Below are 25,875 nucleotides of genomic sequence, written 5' to 3' on the forward strand. Positions count from 1 at the left end.
TTAGACCGGTTTGAAGTGCGAAGTGATCAGTTCTTGCTTCTTGTTTGCGAGCTTCTTCAGGTTATGCTCGAAGATCCATTTGCTTAAAAAGCTTTTCGTCATACTTACAGCACACGTCGTCTCGTTTTCACTCGACAGCCTACGCATGACGACACTGGCAGCTGCAGCAAACTCTGCATCGCTTGGAGCGCCTTCCAGTAGAGAATCAGGTGCGTTGGTCACTTCTTCTGCTTCCTCATCAGCATTCTCTGGGCTTGGCATCACTAAATCTAACACTGCATCATCAGAGTAGGCAAAATGCACTTCGTTTTCTCCCGTTGGGTTGAGAATATCATCAATTGAGACAGCATTGGTCAGGTTGAGAGCGTTGACAGCAGCCTGGATGTCAGCAACGGAATCAGCCATGGAGCGCTTTACACTTAACGGATACACGCTCGAGCTAGTAGAAAAGTTGCAGGAGAAACCACATTTTCGCCAACAGTTTGCCACAGTATCGGTAGAAACCTCGCTCCACGCCGTCGCAACCCACTCCATTGCTGTCAGAATGTCCACCTTAAACCAGTTCTTCTGTTGCAGGTCAGCTACTTCCAGTGCGTGCATGAGATGAAAGCGCCGATAGTGAGCTTTAAAACAGGCAATGTGTAACGGGGTTACACGTACAAGTGGCTGCAAGCCACTTGTGAATTTAACAGATAGGTTATCTGTTAAACGTTTTGGATACTTCCTCACATTGGTGTAAGACACACCGATGGATACATTGAAGTGGACCACCACAGTGAGTGGTCCACACATACCCAAAGATCCTATTGGTAGAAAGCAGCATCTTTCTACCAATCAGAGTCATGCATATTAGCGGGGCTCTGACAGCCAGCCGCTGTCAACCCTTTCATAGATGATAAAAAGTTTTTAGCAGATTTTAGAGGAAGATCAATTTACAAGCAATACAGTTCTCATTTTACCTTAAACTAGCTACTTGGAGTCTTGTCTAAGTTAACTTATAGTTGTGTATTCAAATATAATTAACCTAAGTAATTACTAAGTACTTACGCTTCCTCATACACGTTGCGCAACGTGTAAGCTAAAGTAGTGAGTCAAGTTAGACCCACTACACCTGGTAGCACTTTGTAGTCCGTCCAACGACCGACTGCTTGACGTTCGTACGCGGTGTACGAACGCGGAGCCGAGAACCACATGAGCACGGAGGTGCCCATGGAGAAGCTCCAACACGCCTGCAACGCATGTTGCACGCGCTGACTGCCCCCACCTGTCTGACCCAGAGTGGGAGGCCCTCCAACGACTGTCAACAGTCATTGGAGAAGCGGCGATAGCTACAATGCTGCGTACGCTATCGCCGACGGAGCAACATGGTGTTGCTCTGGGGTTTATCATGAAGGAGCAGCGTGACGCTGCTTCCTCAGTGACGGCGTCGTCAGGGACGACACCGCGTGCTCAACCATTAAAGTTGAGCGTAAGCAATTACGGGGGAAGAGAGGGCGAGCCTCTCCTCCGATAGCTTGTCGAGCTCGACACAGCCATAGCGGCTCGACGCATCGTCGACCCGCTGTCGAAGGTCGCGTTCGCCATGTCCTGCCTTGGCGGACGCGCAAGGAGTTGGGCGTATGGACGCCGACTCTCCGACCCTACGTGCTTCAGCACGTACGAAGTGTTCAAAGAGGAGCTCAAACAAGCGTTTGAGCCCCCGCAAAACGAGTTCCGGTCGAGGGCGGAGTTCCTCGACCTTCAGCAGGGTAAGCATGATGTCCATGCTTACGCGCAGCGCGCACGATATTTGGTATCAAATATCGTGACTAACCCGATTGACGAGGCGACCAAGATCGTCACGTGCATGAAAGGACTTAGAGATGGGCCCGTGAAGACCTATCTCTTCCGAGAGTACCCGAGTACTCTCGAAGCTGCAATCACTCTTGCCATGCAAGAAGAGTTTAGCCTGCGGCAGGCTAAACTCCATGTAAACGTACCGAGGCCGCAACCGCGCCCGGTAACGAGGACGGGAGGTCCGGAGCCAATGGACCTCTCGAACGCAACAACTGCTGGTTACCAGCAGCAGGGAGGTAACGTGCGATGCTTCCGTTGCGGAAGGATCGGTCACTTTGCACGGGAGTGCACAGCTCCCATGCCCCCTGGAGGTGGCCGTCGTGGCGATGCTAGGCATCGCCGCGGACCAACAAAAAACGCGAACATCCAGTAGGCGCGGGGCGCCCTACTGGTAATGCAGTCGCGAGTGCCGACATCGGGCACGCGACACTGAGGACTGCAGCCCCCAGTGAGACCAGCTCTCACTGCAAGAAACAAGATGACAGGCCAAACCTAGTCATCTTGAAGGTTTACTCGAAGAGAGCGAGTGACTCTCTTCGAGCTTTGGTAGATTCAGGCGCGTCGAACAACTTTGTTCGACTACGAAGCCTGTCGAGACTTGACTTCGAGGAGGTAGATACACCTCGAAGTCTTCTGGAGGTACGACTGGCAACAGGTGCCATCGTGAAGACCGAGAAGCGCGTCGTGAACGTGCGCTTCTCGTACAAACAACGAGTGTTTGTCGAACACTTTATCATCCTGGACCTGGACGATAAGTTCGACGTGGTAATGGGCATGCCGTGGCTTGCACGACATGATCCGGTGATAGACTGGAAGAAGCGCACGCTCGTGTGTTTCGGACGCGACAGCGGAACAGAAAGCGATGGCCCTGTTACCGCGGCTCACCAGTCGAGACAGCGCTTTATGTTGCTGTCCCGGAGTGCCCAAGAAGTGCGCGAGGGCGCGCACAAGTGAGCCCCACGTCGGCAATGCTGCCGACGTCGGAAGAAAAAAATTGAGAGTGTGCGAATGAGGCTTGGTAGTCGAGTGAGTAGTTGGAAGGAAATCCGAAAGTGAGCTCGATTTAGGTTAGTGTGTTTGCCAGCTAGCAGTCCCTACTGTATGCAATGTTCCCTAGTAGGTGAGGCTTGTAGATGTGGTCCAAACGATCTCGGCTGCGGTCCAAACGAAGTTGCCAGTCGTAAGACTGATCCGCCTAGTCACGGCTGCGGCTCAAAACGGTTGACTCAACACATGCAAATCATAAGCACCCAAATTGAAGTTGTCGTCCAATCACATTCCAGTATCAGAGATAGTCCAGCCAATCAGGTTGCGAGATCTTCCCATCTTCAATCACAGACCCCGGTGGCACGTGCCAGCACGCGCAGTCCGTCTGCCTCGCGGTAGGGATCCAGTCGATCAGACAGCGAAGTGCAACCTCAACACCCCCACTCAATTCGATGTCTCGAGCTTGGGTCCAACGTTGCTACACATCATCAAGTAGCGGAGCGTCTTCGACGATAGACCCTTTGTCATGAAGTCAGCGAGCTGGTTCTTGGTCTCCACATACTCCAGCGCGACTTCGTTGCTCACCACCTTCTCGCGAATGAAGTGGTAGCGTATGTCGATGTGTTTCGTGCGAGCTTGGTATCCAACATTCTTCGCCAATGCCATCGCGCCTTGGTTGTCTTCATAGATCACCGTAGCCCCCACTTGTTCAGTGCCAATGTCCTTCAATAGACGGCGCATCCAGACGCACTCCTTCACGCATTCGCTCAGCGCCATATACTCGGCCTCTGTAGAACTTAACGCGATAGTCTTCTGATACGTCGAACGCCACACCACAGGAGCACCGCACATCATTAACATCGTCCCGCTTACGGAACGACGGTCGTCGCGGCTGCCGGCCCAGTCCGCATCCGAGTAGGCGACGAGCTCGGTTCCACATAACCCATCGTACGTGATGCCCACGTCCTTCGTCTTCAGTAGGTAGCGCACTACCTTGATTCCGGCGTCCCAGTGCTTCTGGCCAGGGTTCCCCAGGAAACGACTCAACTTGGCAACCACGACCGAAATGTCAGGTCGTGTTCCACATGCCAGGTACATCAGGCTGCCCACCAGCGATCGGTACGGCTTCGACTTCATCTTGGTCTTCTCTTCTTCCGCCTGCGGTTCGTCGGCCTTGGTCAGATGAACTCCAGCTTCCATAGGCGATGTGCACGGCTTCGCGTTCTCTTGCCCAAACTTCTTGATGATCGACTCGGTGTACGCTTGTTGAGAGATCCTCAGTGTCTTGCGATCCATGTTGTAGTCGATCTCAATTCCAAGAATGAAACGTGCGCGCCCGAGGTCCTTGATTCGAAACTTCTCCGCGATTCCAGCCTTCACCGATGTAATCACCGCATTGTCCCGCGATGCGATCAGCATGTCGTCCACGTAGAGACACACAATGCAGTGGTCGTCTCCATCCCCTCTTGTGTACACACACGGGTCGGCGTCAGCAGGCTTGAATCCCATCACCTTGAGGTGCGCGTCAATCGTTTCGTTCCATATTCGTGACGCCTGCTTGAGTCCGTACAAACTTTGCAGCAACATGCAAACGACGTCCTCTTCACCATCGTCTTCGGCAAGTGTCAAGAGATCTCGGAGTCCCTCTGGCAAGTCCATGTAGATCTCTTCTTCTAGCTTGCCGTACAGGAACGCGGTGTCGACGTCGCATTGCTCGATGTCGTATCCATCTGCGACACACTTTGCCAGTTTGGCGCGAATCGAGTTCAGGTAAGCCACCGGGGCGTACGTCTCTTCGTAGTCCACGCCGTGACGTTGCGAGTTACCCTTGGCTACGAGACGGGCCTTGTGACGAATAACTTGTCCCTTCTCGTTGCGTTTCAATGCGAATACCCAACGACAGCCGATCGGTCGTTGGTGAGCTGGTCTCGGCACCAGCTTCCATGTCTTGTTTGCTACGAGCGACTTCAACTCGCTCTGCATAGCCCTCTTCCATTCCACTTGGTCCGCACTCGCCATAGCTTCTTCATATGACGTCGGGACCTCTTCCGTTGCAGCCATTGCTTGGCCACTTTCAATTGCATATTGGTCCTCGTTAACCTGAACTCTGCCTTGAATCATCTTCTGGCGCTTCGTGCCAGTAGTCGAGGGTGCCACGACTTGCTTCTTGCGAGCGCCTGCCTCTTCAGGATCCGTTGTCTCGTCAATGTGGCGAGCACGCGATCGGGTAATCATATGATGTGTCGATCCGTATGGCACGATCGCACCGTTTACGCCCATGTTACGTTGAAGTGGGATAACGTCCCCAACTTCAGAATCCATTGGCACGACTTGTCCTGACTCGTCCGGTTGATACCCACCATGGCTGGGCTGCTCCACCTTGACTTCATCGTCATCCAGCTCCATTTTCTCCACCATGTCATCCAGACTTGTTGTTTCCACGAACTTCACGGTGCGCACGATTTGCACCTTTCCCGTCGCCACGTTGAGTACTCGGTATCCCTTGACACCATCCTCGTAGCCAACGAATCGACACTTGAAGACCTTAGCATCCAACTTGCGGCGCTTCTCGTCGGGAATGTGCGCGTAGCCAACTGAACCAAATACTTTCATGTTCTTGAGCTGCGGCTTGGTTCCATGCACAATTTCGTAGGGCGTCTTGACGTTCACCGAGTTGGGGAGCCGGTTGATGATCCACGCAGCCGTGTTTACGGCTTCGGCCCACCACTTTTTCTCAATGGCTTCGTGGTAGAGCATACAGCGCGCCATCTCCACCAAACTTCGGTTCATGCGCTCAGCCAGTCCATTTTGCTGAGGCGTGTATGGCACCGTCTTTTCATGCTTGATGCCACTGCGGTCGAGGTAGGCCTTGAACTGCTTGCCCGTGTACTCGCCACCATTGTCAGAACGTAGGCGCTTGATCGCCTTGCCTGTTGCGTTCTCCATTGCCGCCTTGAAGATCTTGAACTTCGACAGCACTTCCGATTTGGCCTTCATGAAGTAGATGGTCACGTGACGTGAGTAGTCATCAATGAAGGTTACCACATACTTGCAGCCACCGGGTGTCTTGGTCTGCATCGGACCCATCACGTCCGTGTGGACCAGATCCAGTACGCCTGCACTCTTGACGAGTTTCTCCGGGTGGCGCGGATAGTCGTCCGCTCTCATCTTGCCCATGCAGCAGCCTGCGCAGACGGTACCACTTGTGACACCATCCGAAACGCAAGGCACTCCGTCTGCCATGGTCAACAGCTGTTCGTAACGTTTGAACGGGATGTGGCCGAGACGGGCGTGCACAACGGCCCATGGCTCCTTACGAGATGCCGTCGCCGCACGACACACCTCGCCCCCCACTGTCTTCAACTTGTAGACGTTTCCAAAATGCTTGGCCTCCATGACGGTAGCATCGCCATAGCGAAAGACACACTTGTCCTTGCTGAACTGCGCGACGACGTCCTTCTCGGCCAGCTTCGCAACCGAGATGAGGCTTCCATCAACTTCAGGGATGTATAGCACATCCGACAGCGTGACAGACGTTCCGTCCATCAGCTTCATTCCGACGGTGCCCTTTGCAACTGCGTCGATCTTCGTGCCATCCGCGATCGTGATGCGGACTGGCGTCTTCAGCTCCTTCATGGACACGAACTTGTCCCGGACGCTGGTCATGTGCGAGCTGGCACCGGAGTCCACGAGCCACTCCGACTTGTCCATCGCACCCGTTGCCGTAAACGCGAAGTCGGACGCAGCTTGCGCGACTTGCCCACGTTCGTTGTCGACCTTCTTCTTGCGGCACTCGAATTCCTTGTGGCCAGTCTTCTTGCAGTAGAAGCACTTGCCGTTGAACCGATGCTTGAAATTCTCCTTCTTCTTCGTAGCAAACGCCTTCTCTTGAGCCGGTGACGATTCATCCGAGGCTTCAACACCAGCTAACGCTTGGATTGCGTACGAGAGCGTCATGTTCGGCGTGTTCTCGAGCACGGTACTGATCATCCGGTACTCATCGGTCAAACTGCCGAGCAGCAGCACGAGTTGGCGGGTCTCGTCGAGAGGCTCACCAATCGTCTCCATTTGGAGCACGATTTCCTTGAATCGGTCCACGTGCGTCGTGAACCGCGTACCGGGCTCCATCTTGAAGTTATGCAGCTTCTTGGTGACGAGGAGTCGGTTCTTGAGCGTGCTCCGGTTGAACTGCTCCTGGAGCATGGTCCATGCGTCCATCGCAGTCATCGCACCACGGATGTAGACTTGAAATGTGAGGCTGACGTCGCCAGCGATCACTCCAAGGGCTTTCAGATCGTCGGTCTTCCATACATCCGTGGTGCGGTTGCTCACCGGGTCGAACTCTGCCTTGATGATGTGGGGCAGCAGTCCCTTGCGCGAGAGCTTCATCCGCATGTTGAACTCCCAGTGGAAGTAGTTATCTTCCACGAGCTTGACGGTGTCCGCGTAGCTTGGGCTCATAACCAATTGAGAGTGTGCGAATGAGGCTTGGTAGTCGAGTGAGTAGTTGGAAGGAAATCCGAAAGTGAGCTCGATTTAGGTTAGTGTGTTTGCCAGCTAGCAGTCCCTACTGTATGCAATGTTCCCTAGTAGGTGAGGCTTGTAGATGTGGTCCAAACGATCTCGGCTGCGGTCCAAACGAAGTTGCCAGTCGTAAGACTGATCCGCCTAGTCACGGCTGCGGCTCAAAACGGTTGACTCAACACATGCAAATCATAAGCACCCAAATTGAAGTTGTCGTCCAATCACATTCCAGTATCAGAGATAGTCCAGCCAATCAGGTTGCGAGATCTTCCCATCTTCAATCACAGACCCCGGTGGCACGTGCCAGCACGCGCAGTCCGTCTGCCTCGCGGTAGGGATCCAGTCGATCAGACAGCGAAGTGCAACCTCAACAAAAAAGATGTGCTGGTTCCGGGAACCAGCACCCACGTTCAAGCGTGTAAGGGACAGTCCCTGACCCGAAGCGGTCAGGTCGACAACGACGCGTCGGCTCCGGGAGCCGACGCACCCTCGGTCATGAGGGGCTCCGCCAATGAATGGCGTCGAGGTGACGAAGGCGTGTCAACTCCGGGAATTGACGCTGCAAACAGTGCGGACGGTTGCAAACGTACCGCACTGACGCAATTTGCATGCTGTCGTGCAGCCGGGCTGCACGACGAAGCGCCATGCGATCAAGCCGGGGTTGATATCGCGCGCCCGCAGACAGGGTCTGCCGGCGAAGGGACACATTACCGTGCAGCCGGGCTGCACGAAGGAAAATGCGGTCAAGCCGGGCTTGATACCGCGCGCCCGCGGACGGGGTCCGCCGGCGAACAACTGTCCATGGCCGGGCCTGGACCAGAAGAACAACTGTGCGGAGCCGGGCTCCGCACAACAAGAAGACGGCGCAAGCGGAGAACGCTGCGCAAGTCTCGGTCCGGGACCGAGACGCAACAAGAGCAGTCTGCTGGGCAGACTGCGGCGGTGACGCCTAATGTCAAGACGCTAAGCGTCTTGACGCGCACCGATACTGGATTCCAGTATCGTGAGATGGAACTCGCTAGTCCTCCGACGACGGCGTCGGAGTTGACTTCGCTTCCAGCCATGAGCTGGAAGCGCTTCACGCGCGACTTGCACGATGGACGCTTCGAACAAGTCTGCGTTCTTTCGGACAGCGAAAGAACGGCGAGCGAGAGCGAAGAGCTGAGGCAGCTCTTCATGGGAAGTACCACTGAGAGTGAAGACACTCTCAGTGCGAAGACGAAGCGAGAGCGCTTCGAGGAACAGGGTTGGGACTCGCTGAAGTCGAGTCCCTATTACAAATTGTTGAGGGAGTACAAAGACGTACTCTCGGAAGACATTCCTGCGGAGCTTCCGCAGGATAAGGGCATTCAGCACGAGATTGATCTCGTGCCGGGCACGAAGTACTGTGTTACGAGGCAGTGACCACTGCCGCGAGAACAAGTAGAAGCGATCGACGACTTCTTTGAAAGTCGTCGCAAAGCAGGACAAGTGCGGGAATCAAAGTCCCCGCACAGTGCTCCGACGTTCTGAGTCAAGAAGCCACAGGGCGGATGGCGCATCGTTCATGCCTACAACAAGCTGAACGATGCGACGGTACCGGCGCAGACGCCGATACCGCGAAAAGATGTTATCATCGATTCGATGGCCGGGAGCACCGTTTACAGTGCTCTCGACTTGCGAGATGGATTTTATCAAATCCTAATGCGTGAGAGCGATATCCCTCTCACGGCAGTGAGCACGCCAAGCGGCATGCTCTGGGAATGGCTAGTAATGCCACAGGGGCTTAAGAATGCCCCTGCGACTTTCAACAGGTGCGTGACGCACTTGTTGCGCTCGGTGCGCGACTTCGCACCGAGCTACTTCGATGATGTATTCATCCACAGCCGGGCTGTGGATGGGAAGACCGACGTAGAGATGCACAAGGTGCATCTCCGGCAGCTACTTGAGCTTATGCGAAAGCATAAGCTCTACGCGAACCTGAAGAAGTGTATCTTCGGGGCGAGCGAGATACCCGTCCTCGGGTGTCTCGTAGGGAAGAATGGTGTTCGCCCTGACCCGGAAAAGGTCAGAGTGGTTAACGAATGGCCAACGCCTTCAAGTGTCAAGGAACTGGGGCAGTTCCTTGGCTTGGCCACGTACTTGTGCAAGTACGTGAAGGATTATGCGGGCAAGATCCGCCCGCTGTCACAGCTTCTTAAGAAAGAAGCTGTGTGGAATTGGACAGCCGATTGCCAAAAGGCATTCGATGCAGTCAAGCGGGGCTTGACTGAGGCACCGATCTTGGCAGTGGCTGACCAAGATCGTCCATTCCACGTCGTGTGTGACGCATCCGACTTCGCGATCGGATGCGCGTTGATGCAGCACGATCACGAGGGCCGTGATCGTGTCGTCTACTACCAATCGCGTCAGCTGAAGCAAGCTGAGCGCAACTATCCGGTGCATGACAAGGAACTCCTTGCCATGAAATACGCACTCGCAAAGTTCCGAGTGTATCTACTTGGAAGTACACCGTTTGTGGTCTACACCGACCATGCATCACTGCGCACTGCAGTGAAGCCACCACACATCACAAAGAATGGCGAGATGGCTCTCATTCTTTGCGGAGTATAACTTCCGGGTCGAATACAAACCCGGAAGACTGAATGTAGTGGCCGGCGCGTTATCACGTCGGCCAGATTATGCAGAAGCTGCTGACGTCAATGCCATTGACGCTCGTCAGAACCTGCCCAAGCATCTTCGTGCGCGTGCACACCGCTATCGGGTGCACGACGGACTGCTTCTTTATAATGCAGTCGACGACAACGCGGACCGCGTTGTCGTGCCGAATGACCATGACCTGCGACTCAGGATCATGTACGAGTATCACGATGACCCGTCTGCGGGACAGCTCGGACGTGAGAAGACATACGTCCTTCTCACGCGTGACTTCTACTGGCACCACCAGTACAAGTGGGTGCGCAAGTACGTCCGTGCTTGCGAGGTATGCCAACGCGTAAAGCCTGCGCCATTCGCGTAGGCTCCTCTACAATCACTACCGACTCCGTCGGAGTGTTGGAAGTCCATGTCATTGGACTTCATCTTTGGTCTTCCCCCGGACAGCGGAGGAAATACCGGTGTTGTGGTCTTCGTCGACCGCTTCAGCAAGATGGTACATCTTGCTGCGGTGCCAGCAGAGGTGACCGCGAAGCAGACGGCCCGTCTGCTCGTCGACATGGTGTTCAAACACCATGGCATGCCGTCCGACATCGTGTCGGACAGAGACCCGCGCTTCATAGCGCACCTGTGGCAAGAAGTGTTTACACTTCTTGGGAGACAGCATTCCATGTCGACTGCGGATCATCCGCAGACGGACGGCCAAACCGAGCGCGTGAATCGCGTGCTCGTCGATATGTTGAAGAGCTACGCTCACTCGTTCCAATACTGGCGCGAGTGCTTATCGATGGCAGCGTTTGCCATCAATAAATCAGTGCATACCTCGACCGGGCATACACCGTTCTACGTGAATGCCATGCGGCATCCATGCCTACCGAGTTTACTCGGAGTGATGGCTCCCACTTTAAGTGGGGGAGGATCTACGACTGCAATACAGCAGCCGCAGAAAACCGCTGACACTTGCACAGTGTCAGCTCCAACAATGGACAAACCACATGAGTCTGCGCAGGGCGCAGACTCCCCCAACAACATGGCCAACGACCACGGGTCTGCGCAGGGCGCAGACACCGCAAAGAACCACGCAGAGGCCGGGCCTCTAGCGGAGAGCGAGCTGAATGACTTCAGCTCGGATGCAATCAGTTTCATCACCAAAAGACAAGCCGTGATTCGGTTTGTCCAAGACACAATAGCAGCTTCTGTTGATCAACAGAAGCTGAACGCAGACAATGCGGGCAGAGGCAACACAAATGAATTTAAAGTTGGTCCATTAGTTTTGTTAGCTACACAAAACCTGCCTAAACATGCAGTTTCGAACTTCGGAGCAAGCAAGCTTGCTCCGCGCTTCACCGGGCCGTTCACTGTGTTGGCACGGCACAGCAACGCATACACGCTAGACATACCGTCTAGCATGCGCCTCCATCCGACCTTTTACGTCGGACGGCTGAAGCCATACCTGCAGCACGAGCCATCTAGCTCGGCTGACCCGAAGCCTCGGCAGGAGCCGAGGCAGAAGCGGAGGACTTGGCCTCGGCGACGAGCAACCCCTTCATCTGGGTCCCCAGCTCGACCTGGATATTCGAGGCGGTCTGCGAGACCGCCGCGACTTGAGCCTTCTGGTTCGCCAGCTCCTGCTTCAGGGCGGCGAACTCAGTGCCCTGTAGACGCTCCACGGCGGTCACCCGGTCGTGGAGAGGCGCGAATTGATCAGTCCGGGGCTGATCATACCCGGGGCGTGTTCCCACCCCCGCCACCGCCGATCCGTGACGTCCGTGACTCAACCCACTGGATTGTTGAGCGGATTGTTGACCATAGTATCCCGAAAACGAACCCTCAAGGGGATCGTTTTCGTATTCGTTGGAGAGGATTTCCTCCCCATCAAGATACATGGGAGCCGCGGAACGTCTTGCTGGAGAACGTTCCGGAAATGGTGAGGGCGTACGAGGAGCAGTACGCGCTGGCGCAGCGGAAGTAGTGCGAGGGCTGCGGTCATTGCTAGCGCCCGAACCCTCACGTGCTAAGAACTTAGCACGGAGCTCTTTGAGACTTTCGGGCACACGGAACGACGTGTACCCGTTCAGGTCGCGGTCGCTCAAGCGGACCGCGTCCGGAAAACACTTCGCGCACTGATAGCCCTCGGGCACAGCGCACGGCACGTTAGCCTCCTCCGCAGTAACGTGGAGCTGCTCGAACTTTCCACGCTTCGAGTACGTATCGAAGCGATCACGCGCTTGCTTAATCCGATCACGGTAAGCATTCGGCTTCTTGTTGAAGTTCTCAACAAAAGCATTCCAACTTTGACAAAGTGCCTGTCCCTCGGGCACATTGCTGCGAGAAGATGTCTTCTTGCTTTGAAACCATCGGAGCTCATGGAAGCGCTCGGTGTAATAATCACGCCTTTGATGCGTTTCCGCATCAAAGTGAAGCTCGGCCGCCAAGGCGTCATATTGTTGTTGCTGCATACGTACAGCGGCATCTCATTCGGAGGTTCCGAGTTCCTATACCGGTCCGTGATCTCGGACGCGGACGGCATCCACGGATCGCGCGCTGCGCCTGCAGCGCCCGGAGAGCCTTGAGCTTTGGAATCACGCGCTGCAGTTGCAACGCGCGGAGAACTGAGAGTCCCAGCGGAAGCGAGTGGGGTATCACTCTCAGTTCGCGAACGCTTCGAGCTCGAAGCGTCCGATTCGTCCCCTTCATGCGGGCGAACGTTCTTGGCATGAGGGTCGAGCGATTCGCTCGACACTGAGTCTTTACGCTTTGAGGGCGAGTCCTCCTCGCCCTCCATGTCTTCATTGTCGTCGTCGAAGTCGACGACGTCGCCGTACTTCGCCTTCTGACGCTCGAAGTAGTCGTCGATGGAGAGATGACTCCCCACCGACTTCGAGGTCTTCTTCTGTGGCGCGCTCATCGTTGTATGAGCGCGGGTTTCTTCTCCAAACGCGGAGAATTGACGAATGGTCAATTCCGAAGATTGACGTGCGGAGACCCCGCGCGTCTAACCTTAGGGGGGGATGGTGTAACGGGGTTACACGTACAAGTGGCTTGCAGCCACTTGTGAATTTAACAGATAGGTTATCTGTTAAACGTTTTGGATACTTCCTCGCATTGGTGTAAGACACACCGATGGATACATTGAAGTGGACCACCACAGTGAGTGGTCCACACATACCCAAAGATCCTATTGGTAGAAAGCAGCATCTTTCTACCAATCAGAATCATGCATATTAGCGGGGCTCTGACAGCCAGCCGCTGTCAACCCTTTCATAGATGATAAAAAGTTTTTAGCAGATTTTAGAGGAAGATCAATTTACAAGCAATACAGTTCTCATTTTACCTTAAACTAGCTACTTGGAGTCTTGTCTAAGTTAACTTATAGTTGTGTATTCAAATATAATTAACCTAAGTAATTACTAAGTACTTACGCTTCCTCATACACGTTGCGCAACGTGTAAGCTAAAGTAGTGAGTCAAGTTAGACCCACTACACAATGATTCCCCCATCTAATGGCTGCAACACAGCCGTCGAGTTAGGAGGCAGAAAAACCACCTCGACATGGGTAAGCTGGACATCAATGTGCGACGGAGCGTTGTCGATTAGTAGCGAAATCTTACGGTCTTGGCGAGCCATTACCACATTAAGTTTCTGAATCCAGTGGCGAAATATAATAGTAGTCATCCACGCATTTTTGTTGGCATAATAGTGTAAGAAGCCCAGCTCTTGAGCCGATTTTTTCTTGAACGCACGAGGCTTCTTTGCATGGCCAATGAATAACGGTTCGAGCATGCTCGAACCCGTCATGTTCGTCGCCAAACCCACCGTAATCTGTGCTTTGTCTTGCTTAACGCCACGTGCAGCTCGATCTGGCACTCCAACTGTATAGCGAGGTGCACTTCTGTAAAAAAGGCCAGATTCATCAAAGTTAAACACATCATCCGGTGAGTACTGGTCCAGCTTCGGCTGAACTTGAGCCAAGAACGCTCCTGCTACCTCACTGGCGGCACTAGCTGCCTCGCCATGTAGTCGGATATGCTTGAAGTCGTATCATTTCTTGAAGGCTCCTAGCCACCCAGCAGAGAAGGACAAGTCCTTTGTAGCTAGCCCACGTTCCTTCAGAGCGTCGAAAAGCTGCCGGCCTTTGGCTTGTATGAGCTCGTCCGTTATGGGGATGTTGTTTGCCTGTTTGGAGTGCACCCACAGAGCTAGAGCGTCATCAAGCTCAGGGTAAGTGACAGCACGGTTCGTTTTGCGGGTCGCAGATGTAGTTGGAGCTGGTTTGTCCTTGTAAGCGCGTAAAATATTGGAGATGGTTGCCTGTACTGGCGCCTTGGCTAGGTTAAACTTTGTTTTCGCCCACTTTGCGAGCTCAACCTGCGTCATTTTAGGCTCTCGCTTACGTTTCTCCGCTATCTGGTACTTCTCGCTCTCAGTCAAGTTGCCCTCGCGCAGAGTTCTTGGCTTGGTGGGCATCTTCGCTACGACGGCTTGCACTTCTCTTTCCTGTTCGCGTCTATCGGTTGCGAAACCCACTGGCTCCGTTGTATGTGTGATCCACACTACATTCTATCAAATGATAATCTGCTACTGTTAATAAATGATACACGATTTTCAGTACACGGTGATAATCATTTCTGGGAGTTCTGTCTGTATACCGAATTCCCATGTCAAGCCATACACCTCATTTTCAACCAATCAGAAGTTCATAGTAGCAAAGCGTGCCAAAAGTCGTGTGCATCCTATGCCATCGCATACAGCAGTCACGCACAGGCAGTTAGATTACGATGTGTTGATACCACTCCGTTTCAGAATACTTGTCACCCCTCAACTTGTCGCCAAATATACTTGGTTTAACTATGGTCAGTTGTGTTTACGCTAGCTACTGTTCGTATAACCGAGACTGTATGGTCAGAGCAGGGGATGCATAAAGGAAGTCTTCCCTCCCGGCGAAGCCTCGCTTTTGCCATGTGAGCAACGTGGTCGAGGCAGAACGTCACTCTGGCCTGCATGTTGTCGGCAGTGAGCAGTGGGCGGGTCACGCTTGTGCACGAGCGCAACTTGCCCTCCTTGAGACGACGGAACAGCGTCGTAGTCGGCACGCCCGAAGCCGTTGCCGCCGAGCGAAGCGTTGTTCGTTCATGGGGGCTGGCGTTCCGGAGTCGTTCAAGGGCAGCAGCCAAGTCACGCGGCTTCCTGCCACATCGGTGCTTCAAAGACGGCGCCTCGTACACCCCAAAAAGCTCTGCATCCGCCTTGGCGCGCTTCCACAGCCTCGCAATCGTCCTCTTGTGTACGCCAAAGATGCTGGCCACTTCATGCACCGTTTTTCGACGCGGTTTGCCTCCGTTTGAACGCACGAGGACAGAGCTGATTGCCTGTCGACGCTCCATCACTGTAAGGTCTCTCCTGATTCGTTTGACATTCATAGCTGAGATTTGAGGTACGAGGGGAAGGCTGGGCGACATCTGTGGACAATTCGGGTGCAAAAGCTCCTTTGAGGCCATCACGCTGTCAATTTTGAGAGCTCTGTGAAGGTCTACCCACCATTCAAACCGTCAGTTCTATTAAGACCAATCGTAGTCGTTTTAGGCAAATATTGACGAATCACGAAGCACTTCAGCAAAAGAGGACAAGTATTCTGAAACGGAGTGGTATTAGACAGAACGATGTAGGTACAAGTGAGGTTTTATATTCAATACAATATTTTTAGCCAATTGCTAGCCAGCCGCCGACAGCCAGCCACCAACGACCCACAGCCTCAAGTTCGAAATGGACGATGCACTGCGAATGCGTATGTGAGGCCTTTTAGATGGCAGCACTGGCCTTGATGAATGCGGGGAATCAAAGAGACACTGGAACCACTTGTGAGCTGCTGAACCCAATACCAAAGCTCCCACTCGTTATCACTACGTCGTAATCTGTATTTCATTCTACCACTCAATGGCTTTAGAGAAAAAGAGGCACCCAAAAGGTGAGAGCATCTATCTGGTGGCGCAACAAAACAGTACAAGACCAATTTGCATCCTGCAAGAGAAAAATTGCGTGTCGACCATTATGCAAACAAAGTTTAAAGACATGAAAACTACAATTGAGTACTTCTACCCAGACTTGTCACCACGAGCTCAAAACCCTGCTGAAACTTTTAAGCTAAGTCCACCTAATCATTAGCGACTGTGCAGCTGTATTCACAGCGCTTGGAGCGACATGGCGCTGTCAACCACAGTTTCGGGCTTAAAAATGTGATTTCATTTTAAGAGGCGGTGGTGTTTCTGAAGAGCACGTTGAGATTGAAGACGCTCGGGAAATCATAGTTGAAGCAACTCGCGCGGCTTAATAGATCAAGTGGTAGGCGAGTTTAGTCTAGACGACGGCTTTGACGACATGTTTCGTGCCTTAGCCACTTCAAACAGCATACCGTAAAAATCGGCCCAGTGCGACGCCGATTTTTGGTCAAAGTCAAGTCAATATATAAGATTTTTCAATGGCACCGTCCTGCACAGATGGGAGATCTTCTTTTAGAGCGCGTTCGCTACGAAGCTGGAGATGGCACGGTGCTTCATTTTCCTTGCTTCTTGATTGGACAAAATAACAAGTGGAGATATTAGTGCTTTTTGTCTCCACCTCTGAGAGGTGGAGACGGTTGGAGGGCAGCTGGAGATGCTAGTCAGGAGTGAAGAAGCGGGATTAATTTTGGCTGCTGCATGCTCCGCTGTCGCTCAAGTCGCAGCACTTTTGGCCGAAGAATGCGAAGGCACCCCACAAAGCGCAAAGAAGCGAGTTCTCACTGTTACCGTTCTTCACTTCAAACCAATGTTACAGTCCGCTATCTACCAGACTTCACACATTATATTATAGCAAGGAGGCTCCTTCAGAGGCCTCTCGGTAGGATTTCCAGTCTCCTCACGAGAGACACAAGACGCATGCGCTGGACTGGAGGTAGAGATGCACCACTTTCCTGCACAGTCTCCATCTCCAACTGCCTAGCGAACACGCTCTTAGATCTGTGTCCTGAGGAGGTACCACCCATAAATTTGGGGACGTCGTACTGGACCCGACTTTTACGGTACAGTAATCTCTTGATGCTTGCTTTGTTTACTAGCTGCATGGTGCCAACAATGCTGTATGATCGAAGCACTGACCTTCGACCATCGCCGAAGGTGACAATGAAGAAAGAGGGTTTGCGGAAGTTGTTCAGTAGTTGATGGCTAAAAACTTTGTCAACAAGATGATAAGGACGAACTCATTTTCGGCTCGCGAGAAAGTGGATGATCTGACGAGGCTCGGACAAATTTCGGCTGCAGCAGACGACCACTTGGCATCGGTGTTCGAGTTTGCAGACGACGCTAAATGAGTCCTCGTGATCTGGCCACCCACCTGAAAGCTTTCCCAGAAGCGGACGATGACATTATAAAACTGGCGGTTCAAATAAATGTACACCAAACACTTGGCAAAATTGACTAGCCTTAAGAGAAACCATTGCGGACAGTTTCTAAGATGTGAACATTGGTTTGCTCGTAGAGCAAAACGCAAAACTTATTGGTGCTCATAACGAGTAACACTGGGTTTGTTCGAGCACCTTTGCGACGCCATAGCCCGAATACATGATCAAAGTCATAGCTCGTTGTTCACGGTAAAATGCGTTGGTTTGCGAGCTGATTGGATGTTGGATCGCAGTTCGATAACTTGCTACCTCCTTGTTGAAGAAAAAGGCACTTTATAGCTTTTTTTAGAAAAGATACATAGCGCTATCAGAGAACATTCACTCTGAAGCAGTCACTCTCGTCAATACGATATTCAGTCAATCACTGCTATCGGAGAATGACCAACGTCGTATCGGAGATTCACCATCACTCCTTAGTAGCGAGTCCTCCAACCAACTTTCAACCAAACTCCATATCATCTCAACTGACTTTTTCACGCCAGAAAACGTTTACAGAACACAACTCAAACGATGAAATTTCCATGTCCAAGCTCAAGTCGACCCAAAGAAAAGATTTTCACAAGGAAGCGGGATGTTGCACAAAATAACCTCTTCAACCACGACCCACCGCGCAGCGGGAGTGTTTCGTAGATAACTATTTTCGTGGAAGCAGCACACTGCTGGAATACACGAGAATACCACAACGTACTACAGGGGCACTTAATCCATGCGAGGCTCACATTTTAGTTGTATTCAAAAACTACGCTTTAGACAACGAATTGGATCGTCCTACGGAAAAGCTTGCCCATAGTAGGCGCGTAGTCGGTGTTGCTTAATTAAGCCAAGCCCCTAGATTGCAGCTTTGGGATGTAATGATTGTAATACCAGGAACGGTAAAGCTTTCGGAGTTCCGGGTACTCATCCGGGATCGGGATTTTGACCGGGTTGTAGTTTTTCTTCACGCTGTTGAAAAACCTCTTCACGCCGCTTCCTTTCACATTTGTATAACTCAAAACGCCTGCTTCCCGCTCAAGAGCCTTCAGACTCTTGGCATCGAAGAGGCCCCTCTCCTCATCTTCGTCTTTGTCCTTGTCTTTGTCGTCTTCGTCTTCGTCTTCGTCACTGCGAAGCTCGTTATTGTGATAGCGCAAGAATCTTTTTCCGCCACCAATGTCCTGGGCCGTACCAATCGTAACAACCGCATCTGGCGATGCCACCGTCGAGATATCGGACTTGCGGGCGGAGTCCTCGGCTGAAGCCTTGCCGCTTGTGAATAGAGTGGCTGTTGCAGCAGCAATTAGGAGGGCATAAGAGAGACGCATGGCAAACAATTGTTGCTTGGTTCGAAGCGAAGACTGCTAGGTTCTCGGCAAATTGGGGAATGAGAACGAGGGTGTGTTGGTGGTCTTCGTGCGGAATTACACGAACAGCAAATACCGAATACCATTTGTTATGACCTTCTATTATTAACATATGTTATGGCATACACCACCCATTCAGCCAATCAGCGGTCGAACGGGAAAGATCTCTGTCTCAGTGACACAGTCTATGCATCCTTTGTTATCACATACAGCACTTTGAACTGTATTTTCTGCAGCTCATTTTGCCAACGAGTGGCTCCCGTACAACAACGAAGACCAAAAGGACGACCTCGTCTACCAAGAGGCCATGGTCGAAAGGTGAAGGCGAACACTGTGTTGTCCTATGCCTCCTTCTACACACTAGAGTTCAATAGTCATTTTATTATGGCGGAGAAATCGCACATGTGCAGTCGGCGGCGGATACAGATGGAATAGCAAGAGTGATCAGTACAAACATCAGTCGTTAAATTATGCAACTTTTTTTTAAATCGTAATTTATCTCTGGGCCCAGTGTGGTTGGTTCGAATCGTGCGACTACTCCCGTTGTCACTTCGAGGTTTCTGTGACACACTAGCTTCCTTGAAGCAAGCACGTCTTGCGTGTCACCGACATGTTTCATATGCAAACTACACGATGATTGGACATAATAGAAGTTCAATGTTTACTTTTGATTATTCACTTAGAGATAATTGGTAGATAAAAAACAACTGGGATTTGAAAATGCTAGCCTTTTGGATAAGCACTCAAGAAGAAGATGATGATGATACCGGTAAGTGGCCTTTTACAGTATTTGAGCAAATGTACTGACTGACCTTTTAGAATAACACTGAAGATGAGACACCGGATATACCGATTTCCCATGTCGAGCCATACACCTCATTTTCAACCAATCAGAAGTTCATAGTAGCAAAGCGTGCCAAAAGTCGTGTGCATCCTGTGCCATCGCATACAGCAGTCACGCACAAGCAGTTAGATTACGATGTGTTGATACCACTCCGTTTCAGAATACTTGTCACCCCTCAACTTGTCGCCAAATATACTTGGTTTAACTATGGTCAGTTGTGTTTACGCTAGCTACTGTTCGTATAACCGAGACTGTATGGTCAGAGCAGGGGATGCATAAAGGAAGTCTTCCCTCCCGGCGAAGCCTCGCTTTTGCCATGTGAGCAACGTGGTCGAGGCAGAACGTCACTCTGGCCTGCATGTTGTCGGCAGTGAGCAGTGGGCGGGTCACGCTTGTGCACGAGCGCAACTTGCCCTCCTTGAGACGACGGAACAGCGTCGTAGTCGGCACGCCCGAAGCCGTTGCCGCCGAGCGAAGCGTTGTTCGTTCATGGGGGCTGGCGTTCCGGAGGCGTTCAAGGGCAGCAGCCAAGTCACGCGGCTTCCTGCCACATCGGTGCTTCAAAGACGGCGCCTCGTACACCCCAAAAAGCTCTGCATCCGCCTTGGCGCGCTTCCACAGCCTCGCAATCGTCCTCTTGTGTACGCCAAAGATGCTGGCCACTTCATGCACCGCTTTTCGACGCGGTTTGCCTCCGTTTGAACGCACGAGGACAGAGCTGATTGCCTGTCGACGCTCCATCACTGTAAGGTCTCTCCTGATTCGTTTGACATTCATAGCTGAGATTTGAGGTACGAGGGGAAGGCTGGGCGACATCTGTGGACAATTCGGGTGCAAAAGCTCCTTTGAGGCCATCACGCTGTCAATTTTGAGAGCTCTGTGAAGGTCTACCCACCATTCAAACCGTCAGTTCTATTAAGACCAATCGTAGTCGTTTTAGGCAAATATTGACGAATCACGAAGCACTTCAGCAAAAGAGGACAAGTATTCTGAAACGGAGTGGTATTAGACAGAACGATGTAGGTACAAGTGAGGTTTTATATTCAATACAATATTTTTAGCCAATTGCTAGCCAGCCGCCGACAGCCAGCCACCAACGACCCACAGCCTCAAGTTCGAAATGGACGATGCACTGCGAATGCGTATGTGAGGCCTTTTAGATGGCAGCACTGGCCTTGATGAATGCGGGGAATCAAAGAGACACTGGAACCACTTGTGAGCTGCTGAACCCAATACCAAAGCTCCCACTCGTTATCACTACGTCGTAATCTGTATTTCATTCTACCACTCAATGGCTTTAGAGAAAAAGAGGCACCCAAAAGGTGAGAGCATCTATCTGGTGGCGCAACAAAACAGTACAAGACCAATTTGCATCCTGCAAGAGAAAAATTGCGTGTCGACCATTATGCAAACAAAGTTTAAAGACATGAAAACTACAATTGAGTACTTCTACCCAGACTTGTCACCACGAGCTCAAAACCCTGCTGAAACTTTTAAGCTAAGTCCACCTAATCATTAGCGACTGTGCAGCTGTATTCACAGCGCTTGGAGCGACATGGCGCTGTCAACCACAGTTTCGGGCTTAAAAATGTGATTTCATTTTAAGAGGCGGTGGTGTTTCTGAAGAGCACGTTGAGATTGAAGACGCTCGGGAAATCATAGTTGAAGCAACTCGCGCGGCTTAATAGATCAAGTGGTAGGCGAGTTTAGTCTAGACGACGGCTTTGACGACATGTTTCGTGCCTTAGCCACTTCAAACAGCATACCGTAAAAATCGGCCCAGTGCGACGCCGATTTTTGGTCAAAGTCAAGTCAATATATAAGATTTTTCAATGGCACCGTCCTGCACAGATGGGAGATCTTCTTTTAGAGCGCGTTCGCTACGAAGCTGGAGATGGCACGGTGCTTCATTTTCCTTGCTTCTTGATTGGACAAAATAACAAGTGGAGATATTAGTGCTTTTTGTCTCCACCTCTGAGAGGTGGAGACGGTTGGAGGGCAGCTGGAGATGCTAGTCAGGAGTGAAGAAGCGGGATTAATTTTGGCTGCTGCATGCTCCGCTGTCGCTCAAGTCGCAGCACTTTTGGCCGAAGAATGCGAAGGCACCCCACAAAGCGCAAAGAAGCGAGTTCTCACTGTTACCGTTCTTCACTTCAAACCAATGTTACAGTCCGCTATCTACCAGACTTCACACATTATATTATAGCAAGGAGGCTCCTTCAGAGGCCTCTCGGTAGGATTTCCAGTCTCCTCACGAGAGACACAAGACGCATGCGCTGGACTGGAGGTAGAGATGCACCACTTTCCTGCACAGTCTCCATCTCCAACTGCCTAGCGAACACGCTCTTAGATCTGTGTCCTGAGGAGGTACCACCCATAAATTTGGGGACGTCGTACTGGACCCGACTTTTACGGTACAGTAATCTCTTGATGCTTGCTTTGTTTACTAGCTGCATGGTGCCAACAATGCTGTATGATCGAAGCACTGACCTTCGACCATCGCCGAAGGTGACGATGAAGAAAGAGGGTTTGCGGAAGTTGTTCAGCAGTTGATGGCTAAAAACTTTGTCAACAAGATGATGAGGACGAACTCATTTTCGGCTCTCGAGAAAGTGGATGATCTGACGAGGCTCGGACAAATTTCGGCTGCAGCAGACGACCACTTGGCATCGGTGTTCGAGTTTGCAGACGACGCTAAATGAGTCCTCGTGATCTGGCCACCCACCTGAAAGCTTTCCCAGAAGCGGACGATGACATTATAAAACTGGCGGTTCAAATAAATGTACACCAAACACTTGGCAAAATTGACTAGCCTTAAGAGAAACCATTGCGGACAGTTTCTAAGATGTGAACATTGGTTTGCTCGTAGAGCAAAACGCAAAACTTATTGGTGCTCATAACGAGTAACACTGGGTTTGTTCGAGCACCTTTGCGACGCCATAGCCCGAATACATGATCAAAGTCATAGCTCGTTGTTCACGGTAAAATGCGTTGGTTTGCGAGCTGATTGGATGTTGGATTGCAGTTCGATAACTTGCTACCTCCGTGTTGAAGAAAAAGGCACTTTATAGCTTTTTTTTAGAAAGATACATAGCGCTACCAGAGAACATTCACTCTGAAGCAGTCACTCTCGTCAATACGATATTCAGTCAATCACTGCTATCGGAGAATGACCAACGTCGTATCGGAGATTCACCATCACTCCTTAGTAGCGAGTCCTCCAACCAACTTTCAACCAAACTCCATCTCATCTCAACTGACTTTTTCACGCCAGAAAACTTTTACAGAACACAACTCAAACGATCAAAATTCAAGACTCGTTGCCAACAGTCGACCCAAGGAAAGATCTTCAACCACGAACCACCGCGCAGCGGGGCTGTTTCGTAAATAACTCCGCGCTTGTGGGATGATGCATTTTTTATCATGATACAACGGACCTTCGGTTCGAGCAAAAATCGACTCACTGACAGCAGTCACTGTACAATGCACTTTCCCAACTAACAACAGTAACCACTAAAGCGGTGCAATCATATGAAGCGCCACTTTTCTACGATCACAAAAATTGCTTATCCATCGACTCATTTCAGTCGAGTCATCGCGCGACGGAGTGAACCAAAACTTCAACCAAATCACCTCTGACAGGTCTGGGTGATCGTAAGGAGAAACAGCGATCATTCGTTTCACCAATTCCCATTGTGGATTCGTCATCTCGTCAGAGAAGAAAGAACCGACGGCGATCTTTGTTTTTTTTTGATAACTTGAAGCAGCTTTGGTCCCCTGTCGATGATCGATTTGACGTCCAGAATAAGCTTGAGAAATATATTGGATGCGGCATTGAATGATTACTAGCTACATGTATCACTTCTCGTAATGATTGTTGATTAAGATATATACTGAAGTAGAATATTATGGAGTTTCGCATCACTATGTGTTCTATTAATGCCGAGTTCTCCAGTCAGCTTCATCACGTCTTCGCTGAAGATAACATCTACAACATCAATGTGTACGATGGCGACTTTAGATACTTAGATCAGTCATACGTTTGCATTGTAAGTCCAGCAAACTCGCATGGTATCATGGATGGTGAGAGTGATCGACCAATTTGCCGATATGTTTGATCATTACCAAGACTTCATTAAACTAGTTCAGACTGAGCTTAAGAAAACGCATAATTTGAAACAAATGCCTGGAACGGCTATACTCATTGCAACTGGGTCTACCAAATGTAAATAGTCATAATAACTGATTATGCGATCTGAATATACTCACTAAGTTTATCTTCGGCCATCTGCACAGCTTCAGTGCCGCATACTATAAATGAAGACGGCTATGTCATAAACACTTCATTCGAATTCATTTGTGCGGAAATTGCGCGCAAGAACACGAAGCGTGTTTTGCTCAGTCCATTCGCACTTGAGGACGATGCTTTCAGTGCTAGGATCAAACACAACGATCTACAGTAGACAAAGCAACAAAACATTGTCAACGACTATAGATAACCAATCGTAGGATTGCGCTTCGCCTTACCATGGGAGCAGTTGCCACATAAAACAAGCCTGTGCGCTCTTCGTGAAACAGTGAGTTGCCAAATAAGTCGATAAATTGCTCTTGCTCGAGTGTGTGGTGCACAAGGTCTTGCGAGTGATATGCCGCAGACCTGTAGAATGCAAAATCGTGCTTAATGCTGAAAAGGTTCATGAATGCAAGACGCCGTACGCCATTACATGCCACTTCCAATTCGGGTTTAGTCATACTGCCTCGAACCATTCGTCCAACCTGCCGTAGTTTCGTTCGGTACATCTAACGGAGCGCAGATCGAACTCACTAACAAACAACTTGTTACTCTTAGGGGAACTTTCGGACTGAGAGCACGCCGAGTGCGGACTCTCTGCTACGGCATTTCTACCATCACTCTGCTAGCTAGTTCCAGAAGATGGCTTCAACTTCACTCGTGTGACAAAAGATGATGCGGTTTCCAACACGCCCTCCTCCGAAGTGAAACTCGTCACTGAGGAAGATGTTGTTTAGATAAACCGATCATAGCACTCAATGTTTCGAGCATATCGCTGGCCAGTGGCTTCGTCATGAGATCGGATGGATTCACGTCCGTCTTGACCTTCCACAAGTCCACGGTCTTCTTCGCCACTTGGTCACGCACGTAGTGCCAACGTAGCTCGATGTGTCGCGTCCTGCGACTGTAGGTTGGGTTAGTAGCCATTACGTAGGCTGCTTGGTTATCGATGCCCATTCGAAAACTGAACTCCAAATCTGGAAAAACTTGGATCAGCATGTTGCGTAGACTTTGGCCCTCCATGCATGCTTCGCATGCTGCAACATACTCCGCCTCAGCGGTCGATTGCGCCACGATGCTTTGGTGTCTTGACGCCCACGAAACTGCACCACCAGCCATGCAGTGAACAAAACCTGTGATGCTCTTGCGTGTGTCAGGGTCATTACCCCAATCGGAGTCGCAATACCCATCAATAATTAACTCGGGTTTTTGCTCTGCTGACTTGTTCCGGGTGTATACAATTCCTTGCGTCTTGGTCCCAACTAGGTACCTCAACACTCTCTTGGCGGCGCCAATGTGCTGCTGTGTAGGGTTTTGCACGTATCTGCTAAGCTGTCTAACGGAGAACGCGAGATCTGGTCTTGTACAGGTAGTCAAATACATGAGGGATCCGACCAGCTCATGATACGGGAAGTTCTTGCCGTTCACGGGTTTCTCTTTGCGTCGATCCGTATCAGTGTCTTTCACAGTCAAACGCATGTTCGTCTCCATAGGGATCCTACTTGGGTGAGCGTCCACAAAATGGAACCGCTCGATTATCTCTTCGCAGTACTTCGTCTGGTGAATTTTAATGGAGTCTGCGTTCTGTTCTACCTGCACACCGAGGTATGTGTTGAGAAGACCTTGGCCCTTTAGTCCATAGTCCTGGTCTAACTGCTCAAACATTCTCTTCTTGAACTCGACGTTGTTCGTCGCGCACAGTATGTCATCAACGTACAGAAGTACGATGGCGAATTCGCCGTCTTGATCGTAGAAGTAGAGGCACGGCTCAGTCTCACACTGCTTGAAGCCGTAGTCCACAAACCAGCGATTCACCTCGCTGTTCCATTCTCTACCGGACTGGCGCAGCCCGTACAAAGCCTTTTCGACAATATATATCATTCCGTCATCTTCACACGGGTAGCTTTCAACCTCTTCCAGGTACTGTTTTATACCTAACGTAGCGTTGAGGTATGCCGTGTTAATGTCTCCTTGGTAGATCATC

At 51.1% G+C, this 25,875-nt stretch overlaps 1 protein-coding gene across 1 annotated transcript; it reads right to left on the reverse strand.

The window, feature by feature from the left end:
- Positions 1–24,130, reverse strand: IUM83_02210 (uncharacterized protein; the record flags this gene model as incomplete). The annotated part of the gene is made up of 3 exons (XM_067926111.1): positions 1–439; positions 24,014–24,054; positions 24,128–24,130. The coding sequence occupies 3 exons, from the start codon at positions 24,128–24,130 to the stop codon at positions 1–3; spliced, it is 483 nt and encodes a 160-aa protein (XP_067800672.1).
- Positions 24,131–25,875: the final 1,745 nt, after the last annotated feature.

The sequence above is a fragment of the Phytophthora cinnamomi genome (assembly GCF_018691715.1).
Source record: "Phytophthora cinnamomi strain GKB4 chromosome Unknown Contig0, whole genome shotgun sequence".
NCBI classification, from domain to species: Eukaryota; Oomycota; class Peronosporomycetes; order Peronosporales; family Peronosporaceae; genus Phytophthora; species Phytophthora cinnamomi.